Below are 14951 nucleotides of genomic sequence, written 5' to 3'. Positions count from 1 at the left end.
ACTAAATATGAGCTAATTATAAAACTAATTGCAGAATCCTGTGCTAATTTGCGAGACGAATTTATTAAGCTAATTAATCCATCATTAGCAAATAGTTACTGTAGCACTACATTGTCAAATCATGGACTAATTAGGCTTAATAGATTCGTCTCGCGAATTACACTCCATATGTGGAATTAATTTTGTAATCAGCCTAAATTTAATACTCCTAATTAGCATCCAAACATCTGATGTGACATGTGTTAAATTTTAACACCCTGTATCAAACAGCTATGCACTAAACTTAGCTAGCCAAACAGGGTATAAGTGAAGTACACTATACGCAGCTAGCAAACAGGGTCTAAGTGAAGTACACTATATGCAAAGGATGGACACTTGCATAATCGATCATGTGATGCCACTGTCATAGGCATCTGTGCACGCCCGTGTACTAAGGGTGTGTTTGGTTTGGAGACGAAATGGGATGGGACGATCCTGTCCCCATTTTCATGGATGGGACGGTTCCATTTCGTGTTTGGTTGAGAAGGATAAGTCCATCCCAATTTTTTATTTGGTACGAGGGATCGAGAGGATGGGATGGATAACGATTTTAACACCGTTAGACACAGTAAATAGACCCCACCTGTCAATGGACCCTATTTGTCATTGTCTATCTATTTTTTTCAATTATCTTCTTCCATCTCCATCTCCTCCTCCATCCCCAGCTTGCTCGAGCCGCCAGTCGGGGAGCAGCTCGCTCGCCCACGCCGGCCGTAGAGCTCCAGCTCGCCCACGCCAGCCGCGCTCGAGCTGGCCCACGCCGCCCGCGAGCTCCCGCTCGCCTGCACTAGCCGTGTCGGAGGTCACATACCTGTGGCCGTTGCCGCTGACTCGATTCACTCCGCCGTCGTCGAGATCCAAGCTCGCCAGAGCTCGCCGCTGTGGGCCTCTGCTCGCCCCGCCGACCATGGAGGGCGCCGCGGAGCTCACCCGCCGCCGGCCCTTCACGCTCGCCCCCGCCGGCCCTTCCCGCGACTGCGTTGAAGTGGGACAATCCTATCCGCTCGTTTTGGGCCAATTGAGTCGTCCCACATCTGCACCGAATATTCCCCTATAAATGGACTCGTCCCGTGTCTCCTAACCAAATACTAGCCAAGACTATCCTATTCAATCCCATTCCATCCTCGGAACCAAACACACCCTAAACAAATCGAGCGAGCGGGCACCGGGCAGCAGAGGCAGCAACGCAGGTGAGAGGTGAGGTGACGAGCAGCAGCCAAGAGGATGGATCGGGACTCTCGAGGTCGAGGGGGGCAATTATTTACCCCTCCCCCCCGCCTCATCGTACCTGCCCCCGCCTTGGTCCCCGGCTCCTTCCTCCTCATCGTACCTGCCCCCGGTTCATGGTGACGACCTCCGCCGACGCCTGCTGCTCCTCCGGCTCATCCTCTTTTGGTATGTCACTGGCGACTCGCACGCTTGAGCTTGAGGCGATTCCTTCCTGGCAAGGGTGTCTCGCTTTTGTTTTGCTTGATTCTTCGAGAGGGCGTTAGTTCTGTCTTGAGATCTCGACAAGAGGAACGGATCGGATGTTCTTGGTACAATTAAGGAAAATTTGGGTTTGCGACACTGAAAGATCCATGTTTTAGAAATTTACCAGCGAACTGATGTGGTACGCTTTAATACCATTGAAAAAGATTCCACCTGTCAAGAAATATACCATTCCGTGACATTTTTCATCCATCCCACGTCATCTCCGTTATTTCCTGTTCATCTTCTCCGTCTCTGGCGCAAGCGCCGCGCCCAGGTTGTTGGCGGCAGCCCGCAGGCCGCCGTGCCTCAACCTACTCAACCCATGGCCACGCCTCACATCAGCTCCACCTTGCCCCATAGCCGCGCAACAGTTTGGCTTGGCCGCAGGCCGCCGCTCTGCCCGCGCATCAACCCACTTCTTCGCCCCCAGCTCGGCTCGGCCACTGCGCCCAAGCTAGCTTCCAGCCATGGCTGCCCCAGCTTGGCTACGCCAAAGTCCGCCGGGAGCCAACTGTGTCCCGTCACACGGCACCTCTCCCCGTCGGGCTCAAGTACATTATGTCACCTGCAGAGGAGCTGAATGGATTCGTGTTCCATTGAGGATGAAGCCGATTTAGAGCTGGGCACTGAGGATTTGCAGCTCGCTGCCTGCTACTGCTGTAGTACATGCCATGGCAAGGGAATTAGATCCTGCAGTGGCAGCACCCAGACCCAGCACGCATCAGCAAGGGCCCTTCACTTCCTGACCAATGAAAGCAGCAAGCACATGCGGCTCGCCGGCTCCTCTGGTTTGGTTGGAGGGGGAGCAGCTCCTCCGTTCACTGGTTGGAGAGAGAAGAAAGGTTGAGAGCCAAACGGCAGAAGGAAGAGAAATAGTGAAGAAACGGCAGTATGGATGGAAAACGTGACCGAGTGGTAAAATTCTAAACGGCGACATCTGTTGATGGTATTAAAGTGTACCGGAATGATTCGATGATAAATTTCTAAATCATGAATCTTTCGGTGTCACGAACCCAATTTTTCCTACAATTAAAGGTCCTGGTGTTCTTCTCCCATCAAGGAGATCGATTGGCTTTAAGACGACCAAGCCTTTCACCCCCTTTCTTTTATTATTGTGCCGTCAATTTTCGTGAAATCTTTGGCTCCTCTGAACCAAAGATGGCCCCTTTATGCAAAGGTCAGTTTTTTTTCCTCCTACGAGGCTACAAGTACATCATAGTGTGCAGTAATTAGTGGTGAAGTACGGTCTCTACCCAAACTACAAATACTCCATACATCATGGTCTCATTAGTACGACCGCACTGCTTGGAGTGCTGAGCTAACTTGTTGGATTAGTGGAGTGTTGGAAGTTTGGTACCATTTATCTTCATCTGGCAACAAAACAATCTGAGTAATCAAATATGCTAATTTCTTTGTTTGCTCCTCTCTTTGCCTTAGGACCTAACTCGTCATCTGAATTACACTTGAAAATTTTATAAGTACCTGCCTCAACCTCTTGGGCTGTGTTGAAATTTTCTACATGCTGTTTATACCCATCAATCAGCTAATACGTTGAGCCTATATATGCACTCGAGCATCTGCGAACCATGAATGCTCAAATCTGCAGGTTGGTTGGTTCTAATGGTCTTTCATTTGAACTCTTCTTTTTTGCAGAGTGCAGACTAGAGTCTCCCTCTGAATTCAAAAGCGAGATTTTTTTTGGAAGTTGATCGTAGATGGATCACAGTCAGAACCACATCCATGGCCAATCTGCTGCGAACTTCTGCTACCAGTTCGGTTCAGACAATCCGTTCCTTGGCATGGGAGTTCAGCAACCATTTGCGTCATTCACCTCGCCATTTGGTGCCACTCCATCCACCAACATTCCCCACATGGATTGGAACCCGGCTACCATGCTAGACAACCTTACCTTCATTGAGGAGAAGATACGGCAAGTGAAGGATGTAATCCGTACAATGGTGGACGATGGTGGCCAACGCCCAGGGGAGCTCGCTCAGCAGCAGCAGGTGGTCAATGCAGACCTGACATGCCTCATTGTTCAGCTCATCTCTACTGCCGGTAGCCTTCTCCCATCACTAAAGAACTCGACCTTTCTGAGCCACCCCCAAGCTGGACATATGGGCATCGTTAACCATGTTGGGTCGAGCTCGAGCTTCGTTCCTAATGTGACAACCATTTCTGAAGAGAACAAGGAGGAAATGTGTGGCCCTGAGGACTACGAAGAACTTTTCAAGGGTTTCACTGATGGCGCACTGGAAGGAGGCATTGAAATTGGCAATGTTCTTGTCGAGGAGCAGGATGCAAAGGATGGCGATGAAGGTGGTGATGTTGGCATGGATGGAGAGAGCTTACCGCCGGGCTCTTATGAGTTACTGCAGCTGGAGAAGGATGAGATATTGGCCCCACACACGCACTTCTGCTCCATCTGCGGAAAGGGTTTCAAGAGGGATGCGAATCTGCGAATGCACATGAGAGGGCATGGTGATGAGTACAAGAGCCCTGCCGCACTAGCCAAGCCACCTAGAAACGCAAGCGCAGAGCACGAACTGGTGAGGAGGTACTCTTGCCCATTTGTAGGCTGCAAGCGGAACAAGCTGCACAAGAACTTCCAGCCCCTCAAGACGATCCTGTGCGTGAAGAATCACTACAAGAGGAGCCACTGTGAGAAGAGCTACACCTGCAGCCGGTGCCACACAAAGAAGTTCTCGGTCATGGCCGACCTCAAGACGCACGAGAAGCACTGCGGCCGGGACAAGTGGCTGTGCTCGTGTGGAACAAGTTTTACAAGGAAGGACAAGCTTTTCGCACACGTAGCTCTGTTCCAAGGACACACCCCGGCGTTGCCAACAGAGGAGCCAAAGACTTCTTCAGACCAGATCAGTCGCGTAGGGAGCCACCAGGAACCAGCGAAACTCCCAAGCTCCATGGGCAGCAGCTTCGTGTGGGGTACCTCCTCAGGTAATGAAAATGCCCTGGATATCAAAGGGGTCGATGGCTGCAGCGATGACTTCCTCTCGACAGCGAACTTTGGTTCCTTCAATTTCAGTTTCGGGCCAGCTGATGGATTTACAGGAGAGCCTTCTGGCAGCTCATTCTCAATGCTGCCTTCTGAGCACTTCCAGAGTGCTCAAAAGAAGGGGAAGAACTAGACATAGATAATCTCGGGAAGCTTCAGATAGAATTGATGGTCAGCTTCAGATGGACCATAATCATTGCTCTTGTTTTGCATCATTTTCCACTGTAGTATAACATCACCTTTTCTTCCATGGCATTGTACTTGGCTTCGAAGTTCTCGCGGTCATGTTCCTAGCTTCTTGTATCCTGTGAACTACTCTTATTATTCCTAGTCTATTGAGCTTCCATCTTGCCTCCTATGTCCAATGTGCGTGAATGATTGATTCCTACCGTTAAATACTTTTTGAGGTAGCAACTACAGTGCTTCTGATTAGCATCCCCACTTCAAAGTAGTATCAGTCAATGAGACTGCTGATATCTTAAGAGATATGTGTGCAGAAAAAGTGATGAGGATTTTTATCACATTCTTTTTTCAGCTATTATGTTTAATACAGTAACATGAACATGTTTGGAGTCTAAACCGTGCCTTCATTGCTGGAGTGCTGCAAAGCACATGGTGATGCTGGAGCTGGAAAAGCATGGGAAGCAGTTAGCCACTGATCTTTTTCAGTTACCTTTGCATAACGTATGAGAGCCTGCAATTTCTTTTGCTGTGATCTGATCTCTCTGCTAGTTGTTTGACCTCTTGGGAATCTGGTGCTATCTCACAGACTGACAGACAAGATCAAGGATTCAGGGATCGCCATGTTAGTGCCTGACCAAGCAAGTATCAGCGTACCATGGGTTATGAGCAGTCTGCACCACGGAAGCACATGCCATGTGGCCTGCACGCTCGTGCAGCCCACGATCTGTCGATCGATGTGCGTGCAAGTTATCAGGGTGATGCGTGGATCGATGCCACACGATCTCGTGTCAGTCAGGCCGCGATTCATTCTGCCCCTTTACGGAGCCAATTGGCAACGAGCAGGTGTATGAGCATCACTATACAAGTTGCTTTAGAGCATCACTATCAAGTATAAAAACATCCGAAACCTTCCCCCGTGATATGAGTAGTATACATGAGTAATACGGTTAGTATAAGGGTACCATGGTAAAAGAACATAAATGAAATTACTATAATTTTATTTTTGACACTAGCATAAAATTTAAAAGACCATTCCATTTGAAATATCACTTTTTACTATGTAATAATTACTAAATTATCCATAATAATGAATAATTAGATCTTATATATACTATATACCACTACCACTAAGTAATAGTATTATGTACCGTAAAAGAGCTCAAGCCTTTAACCTGGTCTTAAGGAAAGAGAAAAGGATAAGGTGCAGCTCATGTGCGGAAAGAACGTACCTGCCAATGCAGTATATGTGATTTTCATTTTCGGTCTACTCCACGCCTAGCAGCTGGAGAAACTCTGCATAACCATCACCGGTAAGAGCATTGAACTAGATTCTTTTTTATAAAAGAAAAACGAACCGGGCAGGCATCGAACAGTTTGCAAAATGCATGGTTTTGATTGCAGGTGTTCCATGGCATCGCGAACTTTGCAATGCAACGCGGGTAAACATTTCAGATTTTCAGTACATGAGATTAAGGAAGTCAAGCTTCATCTCTTTTAGATAAAAGACCATCTCTGGCCCTGCTTTTGATTGAAAGCAAGCTTCATCTCTTTAGCAAACCGCATCAGCAGCCCTCTTGTTCCTTCTGAAACTCATAAAACCTTCTGCTCTCTCTACTTCAGTTCCGATCCTTTTTGCTTCAGGGCCGGCCCTGGGGCAGATGGCCCATGCATCGGCCAGCAACAAGCAAGTTTGGCCCAGTATTATATCTCATCAGTTGCAGAAACTAAGCCCACTTCCCCATGAATGGCGCTCCTGGCCCGTGTTTCTTTTCCCTTTCGCGAGAAACCAATCAATCAAGCTGATAACTTCCCACGGAATTGCCAAACGAATACTCTTCTATGCTTCCTCGCGCCATGCGCGAGGCCATCAGTCTGGCGTTAGTATATGTTTCCTATCGCACGAAGCAGCTTTTTTAGCATTGCAAGCATGTACATTCAGCCTGATTAGTATCTCGCATTATGTGCCGTCAAAACGTTTTTATTAAAATTAAAAGTTTCCAAATGACAATACGAAGCAGTTTTTAAATTTGAAGAATTTGCAAGCATGATCCGCCGCAGCTGTAGCATATTGCGCCATCTGCAATCGTGAAAACGCATCGATTTTCTTCCAGTTCAGGTTATAAAAAAAAACCCCAACTATTTGCTCGTTGCATTGCATTCGTACAACGCATCCTCGTGAGTCTTTGAATAATACCCAGTTATTTGCTTGTTGCGTTGTGCAACGTATCCTCGCTGGTCGCAGCCCATAAGCACCAAGCTGTCGTGGTCATCATGCTCGTCGTTGACTCGTCTCTAGTTTTTAGAACCACATGAACCAACAGCGCAGTGGTTGAGCATTCAATTCCATTTCATTTCACACAGGTTCTCCCCCAAGAAAACAAGTACGAGCACTACTATAAAACGATTTACAGGAGCGTCGGAGCGGGTGAAATTGCCACCCGTACTACAAAAGAAGCGGGACTACTGTAGCAACCGATCCGCCTTGAAAGCATTTGTAGGGGCGGGTCATGGGGCGACTCATCCCTAGAAATGGGGGCTATTTTCAGGGGTGAGTGTCGGTGTTTAAACTCAGCAACCTACCGAGGGGGATGCTCAAGGTAATGTTTTGGTTAGTGGGGCTCGTCGAGATCATAAACTCGAAGGTAAACGCAGACACACGGTTTAGACGGGTTCAGGCCACTAGATTGCGTAATACCCTACATCCTATGTGTTGGTTGGATTGAATTGCTTTGGAGGGGTCCCTGCCTCACCTTATATTGTCGGGAGCGGGGTTACAGGTCGGTTAGTTACAAAAATACTAGTTGGATACGACTAGAGGAGTTCTACTCTTATTACAACGAGTACTTCCTAATCCTTGACTACTTCCTGTCTTTTCATGTAGACTACGCCGTCCTGCGCTATGGTCTCCATGTCAGATGCGTCTCGGTGTCCAGTCTCATATTTAGGACCGTCCAAACCTTCTGGTGGGCTCATAGATATACGTACGACATTACATTACGTGATATGGTGACCCGCGCCTAGACATCATCATTTTCAGGGGGCGGGTCACCCCATCACTTGCCCCTAGAAATAGCATCACCCGCTCTTGAAAATGATTTCCACGGGCGGGTGATGACATGACCCGCCCTAGAAATGATCCCGTGGAAATAAATTTATAAATTTTTTATATGATCGTCGATGAAGACAAACTTTATATCAAAATTGTATAGCTTGACGAGGGCTAAAACTTTGTAGTTGAAAAGTTTTTCATTTTAGTTTGTTTAATACTTCAAAATATCCGTTTAAGTTATATAGTTTTAAAATCTAAAACTTTTGAATTTTCAAATGACTTTGGCTATATAGAAGCTCAACATCAAACTTGTAGAGCTCGACGAGACCTAAAATTTTGAAGTTGACAAGTTTTCAATTTGAAATTATTTAATATTTCAAAATATTATTATAATTTCTCTAGTTTTGAAATATAAAATTTTTGAATTTTCAAATGAGGTCGACTATAGAGAAGCTCTATATGAAACTTGTGGAGCTCGATGAGACCTACAACTTCGAAGTTGACAAGTTTTCAATTTGAAATTTCTTTAATATTTCAAAATGTCATTATAACTTCTCTTGTTTTGAAATATAAATTTTTTGAATTTTCAAATGAGGTCGACTATAGAGAAGCTCTATATGAAAATTGTAGAGCTCGATGAGACCTAAGATTTTGAAGTTGGCATGTTTTTTATTTGGGATTGTTCGATACTCCAAAATGTGTTATATGTAAGTCCTCTAATTTTGAAATCTACAAATTTTAAACTTTTCAAAGGACTTCGGTTATAGAGAAGCTCTATATGAAAGTTGTAACACTCAACGAGGTCTAAATGTATATAAATATATGTAAATAAATGAGTATATGCGTGAGTATATGTTAATGTATAAAATATGTGAATGTATGAGTATATATGTGAGTATGTGTGAATGAGTTTATTGGATGTATTTTTTGAATATAAACTTTTTCAGGTCATCTTGGATGAATATAAACTTTATATCAAAATTGTAGAGCTCGATGAGACAAAACAACTTTGTAGTTGACAATTTTTGCATTTGAGATCATTTAATAACTCAAAAAATTATTTTAAAATAAAAATAAAAATATATAAATAATTGTAGGGGCGGGTGATGGCACCAGCTACTCCTGGAAATAATTTCTAGGGGTGGGTGATGGTGTCACCCGCCCCGGAAATTATTTCTAGGCATGAGTGATGGCATGACCCGCCCCTAAAAATGGTTTTGCGCAAAAAAATCATAATTTTTTCATATAATCTCAGATAAAGATAAACTTTGTAATAAAGTTGTAGAGCTCGACGAGATCTAAAACTTTGTAGTTGACAACTTTTTTATTTAAGATCGTTTGATGGTCTAAAAAAATCGTTATAAGCTCAAGAAAGAAACACATACTGCGACGTCAACGATCCATGCCTTCAAAATTGAAGCCGTGGGTCCTCGAGGCGCGGGAGCTCGACGGCCGGCAGCACCTTGGGTCCCCACATTTTTTTATTTTTTTAATTGGTTACTAGGGGCGGGTGACGGGGTGACCCGTCCTTGGAAACGCTATTTGCAGGGGCGGGTGAAGCCATCACTCTCCCCTGGAAACGGCTTTACAAGGGCAGACCTTTTACCCGCTCCTGCAAACAACTATTTGTAGCTGCGAAAGTTAGGAGCAGGTAGTGCGCTGGCCCCTGCAAATGCCGTTTCAACGGTCCCTAAAAACCCTTTTTTATAGTGAAATCAACATACATTTGCAGTTTGCACTATTAAAAGGCATCCCAATAATCCCCTCTAGAAATTAAGCTTGAGCATATTCTCCCAAGTTAACAAATGTAGCTTAACTAGCATAAAATATCAAAGGGTTCATCTGTTTAATTCCATGGCAACTATGTCAGTTTCTTATATTCGGGAAGGAGGAATAATGGGAGGAGGAGGAGGAAACAAGAGATCCAGAATCTGCTTGGTTGCTGGCGGTAATTAACGAGCCATGCCAACATGTGGCGGGAAAATTCGACGCCCAACCTTCGGCAGCCTTTGGCGAGAAAAACAACGGGAAAACTGGTAGAACGTTGTGGCACGCCAAAAGTTGGTAATCAACCAAGCACCATCGTAAATCGTTGTGTCTGTCAAAGTCTATGCTGTGGCTCGTTGTAGCCGGGAGCCCGGGAACCATCCCTGGTACTGTGGTACGGAGGAGGCGGGGATAAAGAAATGGGTCTAACGCCACCACGTCATCACGTATAGAAGTATAGAAGGTAGCATCCATTCCTAGAACCATTATGTGGGTTTTAGTAAATTGTTTCATACTTAAATTATAGGTTGTTGTATCTAAGATAGAATCTATTGCATGAGTAGGGACGAGCTTTTCTGTTTTAGTTTTTTTATATTCACATATATTACCATATTATTTTGTAGAAAAGTCAAACCGATTTAAAATTTGTAACCTAAAAAGATCAAAACGATCTGTAATTTGGAATCGAATGGAGTATAAGGGTTAAATAGACTGATCTATACGGCGGTTGCATCAGACATAAATAGAGAAGGATTCGAAAAAATTTAGAGTCGAAGTGACGGTCGAGTTCGGTTTGACTACAAAACTTTTTGTATAGTCAGTAGAGAACCTATATTGGTTCGTGTGAAAATTTGGTATTTTTTTGAAACTGTTGAATATTTTTTAAATTTTTTTCAAAAAATTTTTGCCGAGTGTCCTACGTTGGACACTCGGCAAAGAAACTCTTTACCGAGTGTCCACGTAGGACACTCGGCAAACAGACGGCGCCCAACAAATTAATATCGGCCCCCCCCCGGCCCCCCCCCCCCCCGCGCACCCGGCCCCCTCCCCACTTTCCTCTCTTCCTCCGCATGCGCGCGCCTCTTCCCCCCGCTCTCCTCTCTTCCTCCGCATGCCTCCGCCGCCGCCGCCGCCGCCCGCCTCCGCCGCCGCCGCCGCCGCCGCCGCCGCCCGCCTCCGCCGCCGCCGGCTCCCCTCCCTCGCCTAGCGCGCCCCCTCCCCTCCCTCCCGAGCCCCTCCCCCACCATCACCATCGCCCGGCGCCCCCGGCCCCGGATCCGCCGCCGCCCGCCGCCCCCGGCCCCGCCGTCCCCGGATCCGCCGCCGCCGGCCCCGCCGCCCCCGGATCCGCCGCCGCCGGCCCCGCCGCCCCCGGATCCGCCGCCCCCGGCCCGGCCGCCCCCGGATCCGCCGCCGCCGGCCCCGGATCCGCCGGAGTCTCGCGTCGGGGGCCCCGGATCCGGCGGGCGTGGATGGCGGTGGCGGCGGCGGCGGGCGTGGATGGCGGCGGCGGCGGCGGGCGTGGATGTACTGGAGGAACTCCAGTACGTGCGCGCCGCTGCACCGCGACAGCGACAGCGGCGGCCGGTGGTTGCGCAGCGACGGCGACGAGCTCGACGGCGACGGCCCGCCTCCTCCCCCCACCGAGGATCCGAGCGCCGCCGCACCGGACGACGACGACCCGGCCCCTGACGCCCCGGCGCCTCCGGAGAAGATGACGGCCGCGGCGGGCGTGGATGGTGGCCGGCGGGCGTGGATGGCAGCTGGCGGCGGCGGCGGCGTGCTGGTGGTCCGGGTGTCGGCGTGCGGCGGGCGTGGATGGCAGCTGGCGGCGGCGGCGGCGGCGGCGGCGGCGGCCGGAGTTTTTGTTTTTTTTATTTTTTTTCAAAAATATGTTTGCCGAGTGTTTTTTGGGACTCGGCGAAGCTTCGCCGAGTGCCCGATGTATGACACTCGGCGAAACCCCTGTTTGCCGAGGGAGAGTTCGCCGAGTCTGTTTCGCCGAGTGTTACACTCGGCAAATGCGTTGCCGAGTGTTTTTGGGCCTTCGCCGAGTGCCTGGGGCACTCGGCGAACTTCCTGTTTCCGGTAGTGAATATTTCGTTAGCCATCGGGAACACTTCAGGTGGCAAGTCGGCCAACCATGTTTCCTATTCCTCCCTTCCAATGATTGATTTCATGGACAGTCTACTGCCCGACCACCACGCAGACCCAAATGAACAATGGCTTCTTTAAAGGTCAATTTGATTATCCAACGTTGTAGTAATGGCCATCTAGCTACGACGGCATGCAGCAGGTGCTATATATTCAGATCGCAAGCTGAAGCTGCCATTGTACTCGAACTGGCTAGACTCAGAGACAGTTGGGTGCGTGTGTTTGGAGCTGTGCAACAAGGAACAATATGATGGAAGCATGGCGGCCGCCATGGCTGGCACTGTCATCAGTGCTACTCCTGTCTCCAGCGGCGTCGCAGCAGCCGCCGGGATGCCGGCACCAGTGCGGCAACATAACGGTCCCCTACCCCTTCGGCATCGGCGCGGGCTGCCACCGCGCCGCCGCCGCCGGATCCGGTGGCCGGGGCTTCGAGCTCGAGTGAGACGACGCCCACACGCCGCCGCGCCTCAGCGTGGCCGGCTACGGCCACGAGGTGTCCGCCATCTCGATGCCCTCGGCCGAGGCGACGGTGCTCCTCAACGCCAGCCGCGCGTGCTACGACCGCCCCGGCGACGCCGACGGCCGCGCCGCCGCCAGCGTCCTGGAGCACCCCATGGTGCTCAACGGCAGCGCGTTCCTCTTCTCGTCGATGAAGAGAAAGTTCGTGTCCATCGGCTGCCCCGAGCTGACCTACTTCGTGGACGGCGGCGGGGACTACGTCGCAGGGTGCATGTCGGTGTGCCGGCCGTCGGGGAGCACGCCGCTGCCGGGATCGTGCCGGGGCCACGACGGCTGCTGCCAGAACAACATACCCTTTAGGCCTCGACACCTACCGCCTCTACCTCGGCAGCTTCACCCGCCGCGGCGGCCAGCAGGTCAAGTGGTCAACCTGGGGATGACGACGACGCTCTTGGCCAACTCCACCGGCTGCTCCTACGCGTTCATGGTGGACGCCATGTGGTTCTGGTTCTGGCTCGCCGGCACCAACTTCAACCGGACCGGTGATTTCGCCGTGCCCGTGGTCCTGGACTGGGCCATCAGTGACGCTCCGAGCTGCGCGGCGGCGCGGCGAGATCCCACCGCGTACGCGTGCCGGAGCGCGCAGAGCGTCTGCCTCGAGTCCAGCAACGGCCCCGGGTACACCTGCAACTGCACCGGCGGGTACGAGGGCAACCCCTACGTCACGAACGGCTGCACAGGTACGGTATTCAGATCATCCATGGATATTCCTTGAAATAATGTCATTTTATTTGTGTCTGGTGATCGATGTGCCGGTGATCGATCCCTGACATTGATTGAAATGGATGTAACGACGGATCATCAGATGTTGATGAGTGCCAGCGCAAGGATGAGTTCCCGTGCTATGGGGTGTGCGTGAACACGCCGGGCAGCTTCACCTGCACGTCCCAAGGGATCCAGCGGGAATGCTACTATTCCAGACGGCTGCCGCCCTGATGACAAGTTCACGCTAGCACTCAAGGCTGTCACAGGTATACAGACATAATTCGATAGAAAAATCTTCAAACTAATAGAGTTTCACTTTACTAACAGATTATCAATTGGCAAACGTGTTGAATCCGGGTTCGTTTCAGGTGTGAGCATTGGCGTGTTCCTGCCGCTGGTGTCTTGCTTCTCGGCACACCTGTGGCTCCAGAAGAAGCGGCTGCTCCGAGCAAAGCGGCGCTTCTTCGAGCAGCACGGCGGCCTCCTCCTGCAGCAGCAGCTGGGCTCCCTTGCCAGCTCCGGCGTCACCTTCAAGATCTTCTCCGAGGAGGAGGTGAGAAAGGCCACCGACGGGTTCGCCGAGGCGCGGGTCCTCGGCCGCGGAGGGCAGGGCGTCCTCGCCGACGGCTCCGCCGTGGCCGTTAAGAGGTCGAGGGTCATGGAGGAGAAGCAGGTCAGCGGGTTCGCCAGGGAGATGCTCATCCTCTCCCAGATCAACCATCGCAACGTGGTGAAGCTGCTCGGCTGCTGCCTCGAGGTCGAGGCGCCCATCCTCGTCTACGAGTACGTCCCCAACGGCAGCCTCCACGGCCACATCCACACCGGCGACGGCGGCAAGAAGCTAGTGCTGCCGGCGGACGCGCGCCTCCGCATCGCCGCGGAGGCCGCGGACGCGCTCGCGTACATACAGTCGTCGGCCTCGCCGCCGATCCTCCACCGCGACGTCAAGACCGCCAACATCCTGCTCGACGGCGAGGTCAACGCCAAGGTGTCCGACTTCGGCGCTTCGCGGGTGGCGCCGGCGGACGGCGCGGCGGTGGCCGCGCTGGTGCAGGGGACCCTGGGGTACCTGCTGACGTGCCAGCTCACCGGCAAGAGCGACGTGTACAGCTTCGCGGTGGTCGTGCTGGAGCTCCTCACCGGGAGGAAGGCGTTCTGCGCGGAGGACGACAGGGAGGACGGGTGCCTCGCCTTCAGCTTCCTCGCGGCAGCGCAAGCGGGGCAGCACCGGGAGGTTATGGATGGCCGGGTCATGGCGGTGGTCGGGTTGGAGGTGGTAGACGAAGCCGCGGAGCTGGTGGCGCAGTGCCTGAGCTTGAGCAGCGAGGAGAGGCCGACCATGAAGGAGGTTGCCAACAAGCTTCAGACGCTGACAACGCGCGCATGCAGCGGCGGCAAAAATGCAGGAACTAAAACTAATGGGGTTGCTCACTACTGATGTTTCTGCAGCTCTGCTTCATACTGGGAGATTCGTACACACAAACTACTGGATTTCCAATAAAATTGAAAAGCTCAAACTACACAGTTTATGTATATTCACTGTTTTTTTAATTGTGACCATCGAATATTTACTTTGTGTATATAAATTCATTCAAGTTTGCAACCATCGAAATTCAAGGCTTCAAGTGTCGACCCATTTGAATAATTTATAACCCTAGTGACAGCAACTGTTCCTTTTGATTTCCGTGTCTCCACGCTCGTCCTTTGTTGCCCTCTGTTTGTGTCAAGGATACCATCTCTACAATGGACAATGGTGACTAGCTACCATCTATTGTTGCCCATGGGAGCTCACTTAGCAGCAACAGGTAGTCAATCCAGAGATGACACGACTCATAATTATCCTCATCTCCATTGCTAGGAGCCTGCTCCCATCTCTGAAAAACGAGGAAATGAAACATCTCCAATCTCCATGTTCACATCATGGCATGCAAGTACCAAGGCTCAGGGCATGAAGTATTTCAGATCAACTTGTTATGAAGCACGTGATGATGCTTTGAGTAGTAAATCCTGATAAGCTGTGAGTTATCGATCCATTTCTGCTGATGC

The 14951-nt window shown here is 50.3% G+C and overlaps 1 protein-coding gene and 1 pseudogene across 1 annotated transcript; both read left to right on the top strand.

Annotated features, from left to right (window-relative positions):
- Nucleotides 1-1163: 1163 nt before the first annotated feature.
- Nucleotides 1164-4886, top strand: LOC117864417 (zinc finger protein STAR3). Its single transcript, XM_034748521.2, has 2 exons — nt 1164-1434; nt 3166-4886. Exon 2 carries the CDS (start codon nt 3228-3230, stop codon nt 4659-4661), a length of 1434 nt encoding a protein of 477 aa, XP_034604412.1. The 5' UTR covers nt 1164-1434; nt 3166-3227; the 3' UTR covers nt 4662-4886.
- A 5685-nt stretch (nt 4887-10571) lies between these two features.
- Nucleotides 10572-14438, top strand: LOC117864463 (wall-associated receptor kinase 1-like; annotated as a pseudogene).
- The last annotated feature ends 513 nt before the right edge of the window (nt 14439-14951 follow it).

This window comes from Setaria viridis, chromosome 7 (assembly GCF_005286985.2).
Source record: "Setaria viridis chromosome 7, Setaria_viridis_v4.0, whole genome shotgun sequence".
NCBI classification, from domain to species: domain Eukaryota; kingdom Viridiplantae; phylum Streptophyta; class Magnoliopsida; order Poales; family Poaceae; genus Setaria; species Setaria viridis.
This window is presented reverse-complemented; position numbering and strand designations above follow the sequence as displayed.

Excerpts from the sequence above, each read along its gene's own strand:
- LOC117864417 (XM_034748521.2), top strand. The coding sequence starts at position 3,228 with ATGGATCACAGTCAGAACCACATCCATGGCCAATCTGCTGCGAACTTC.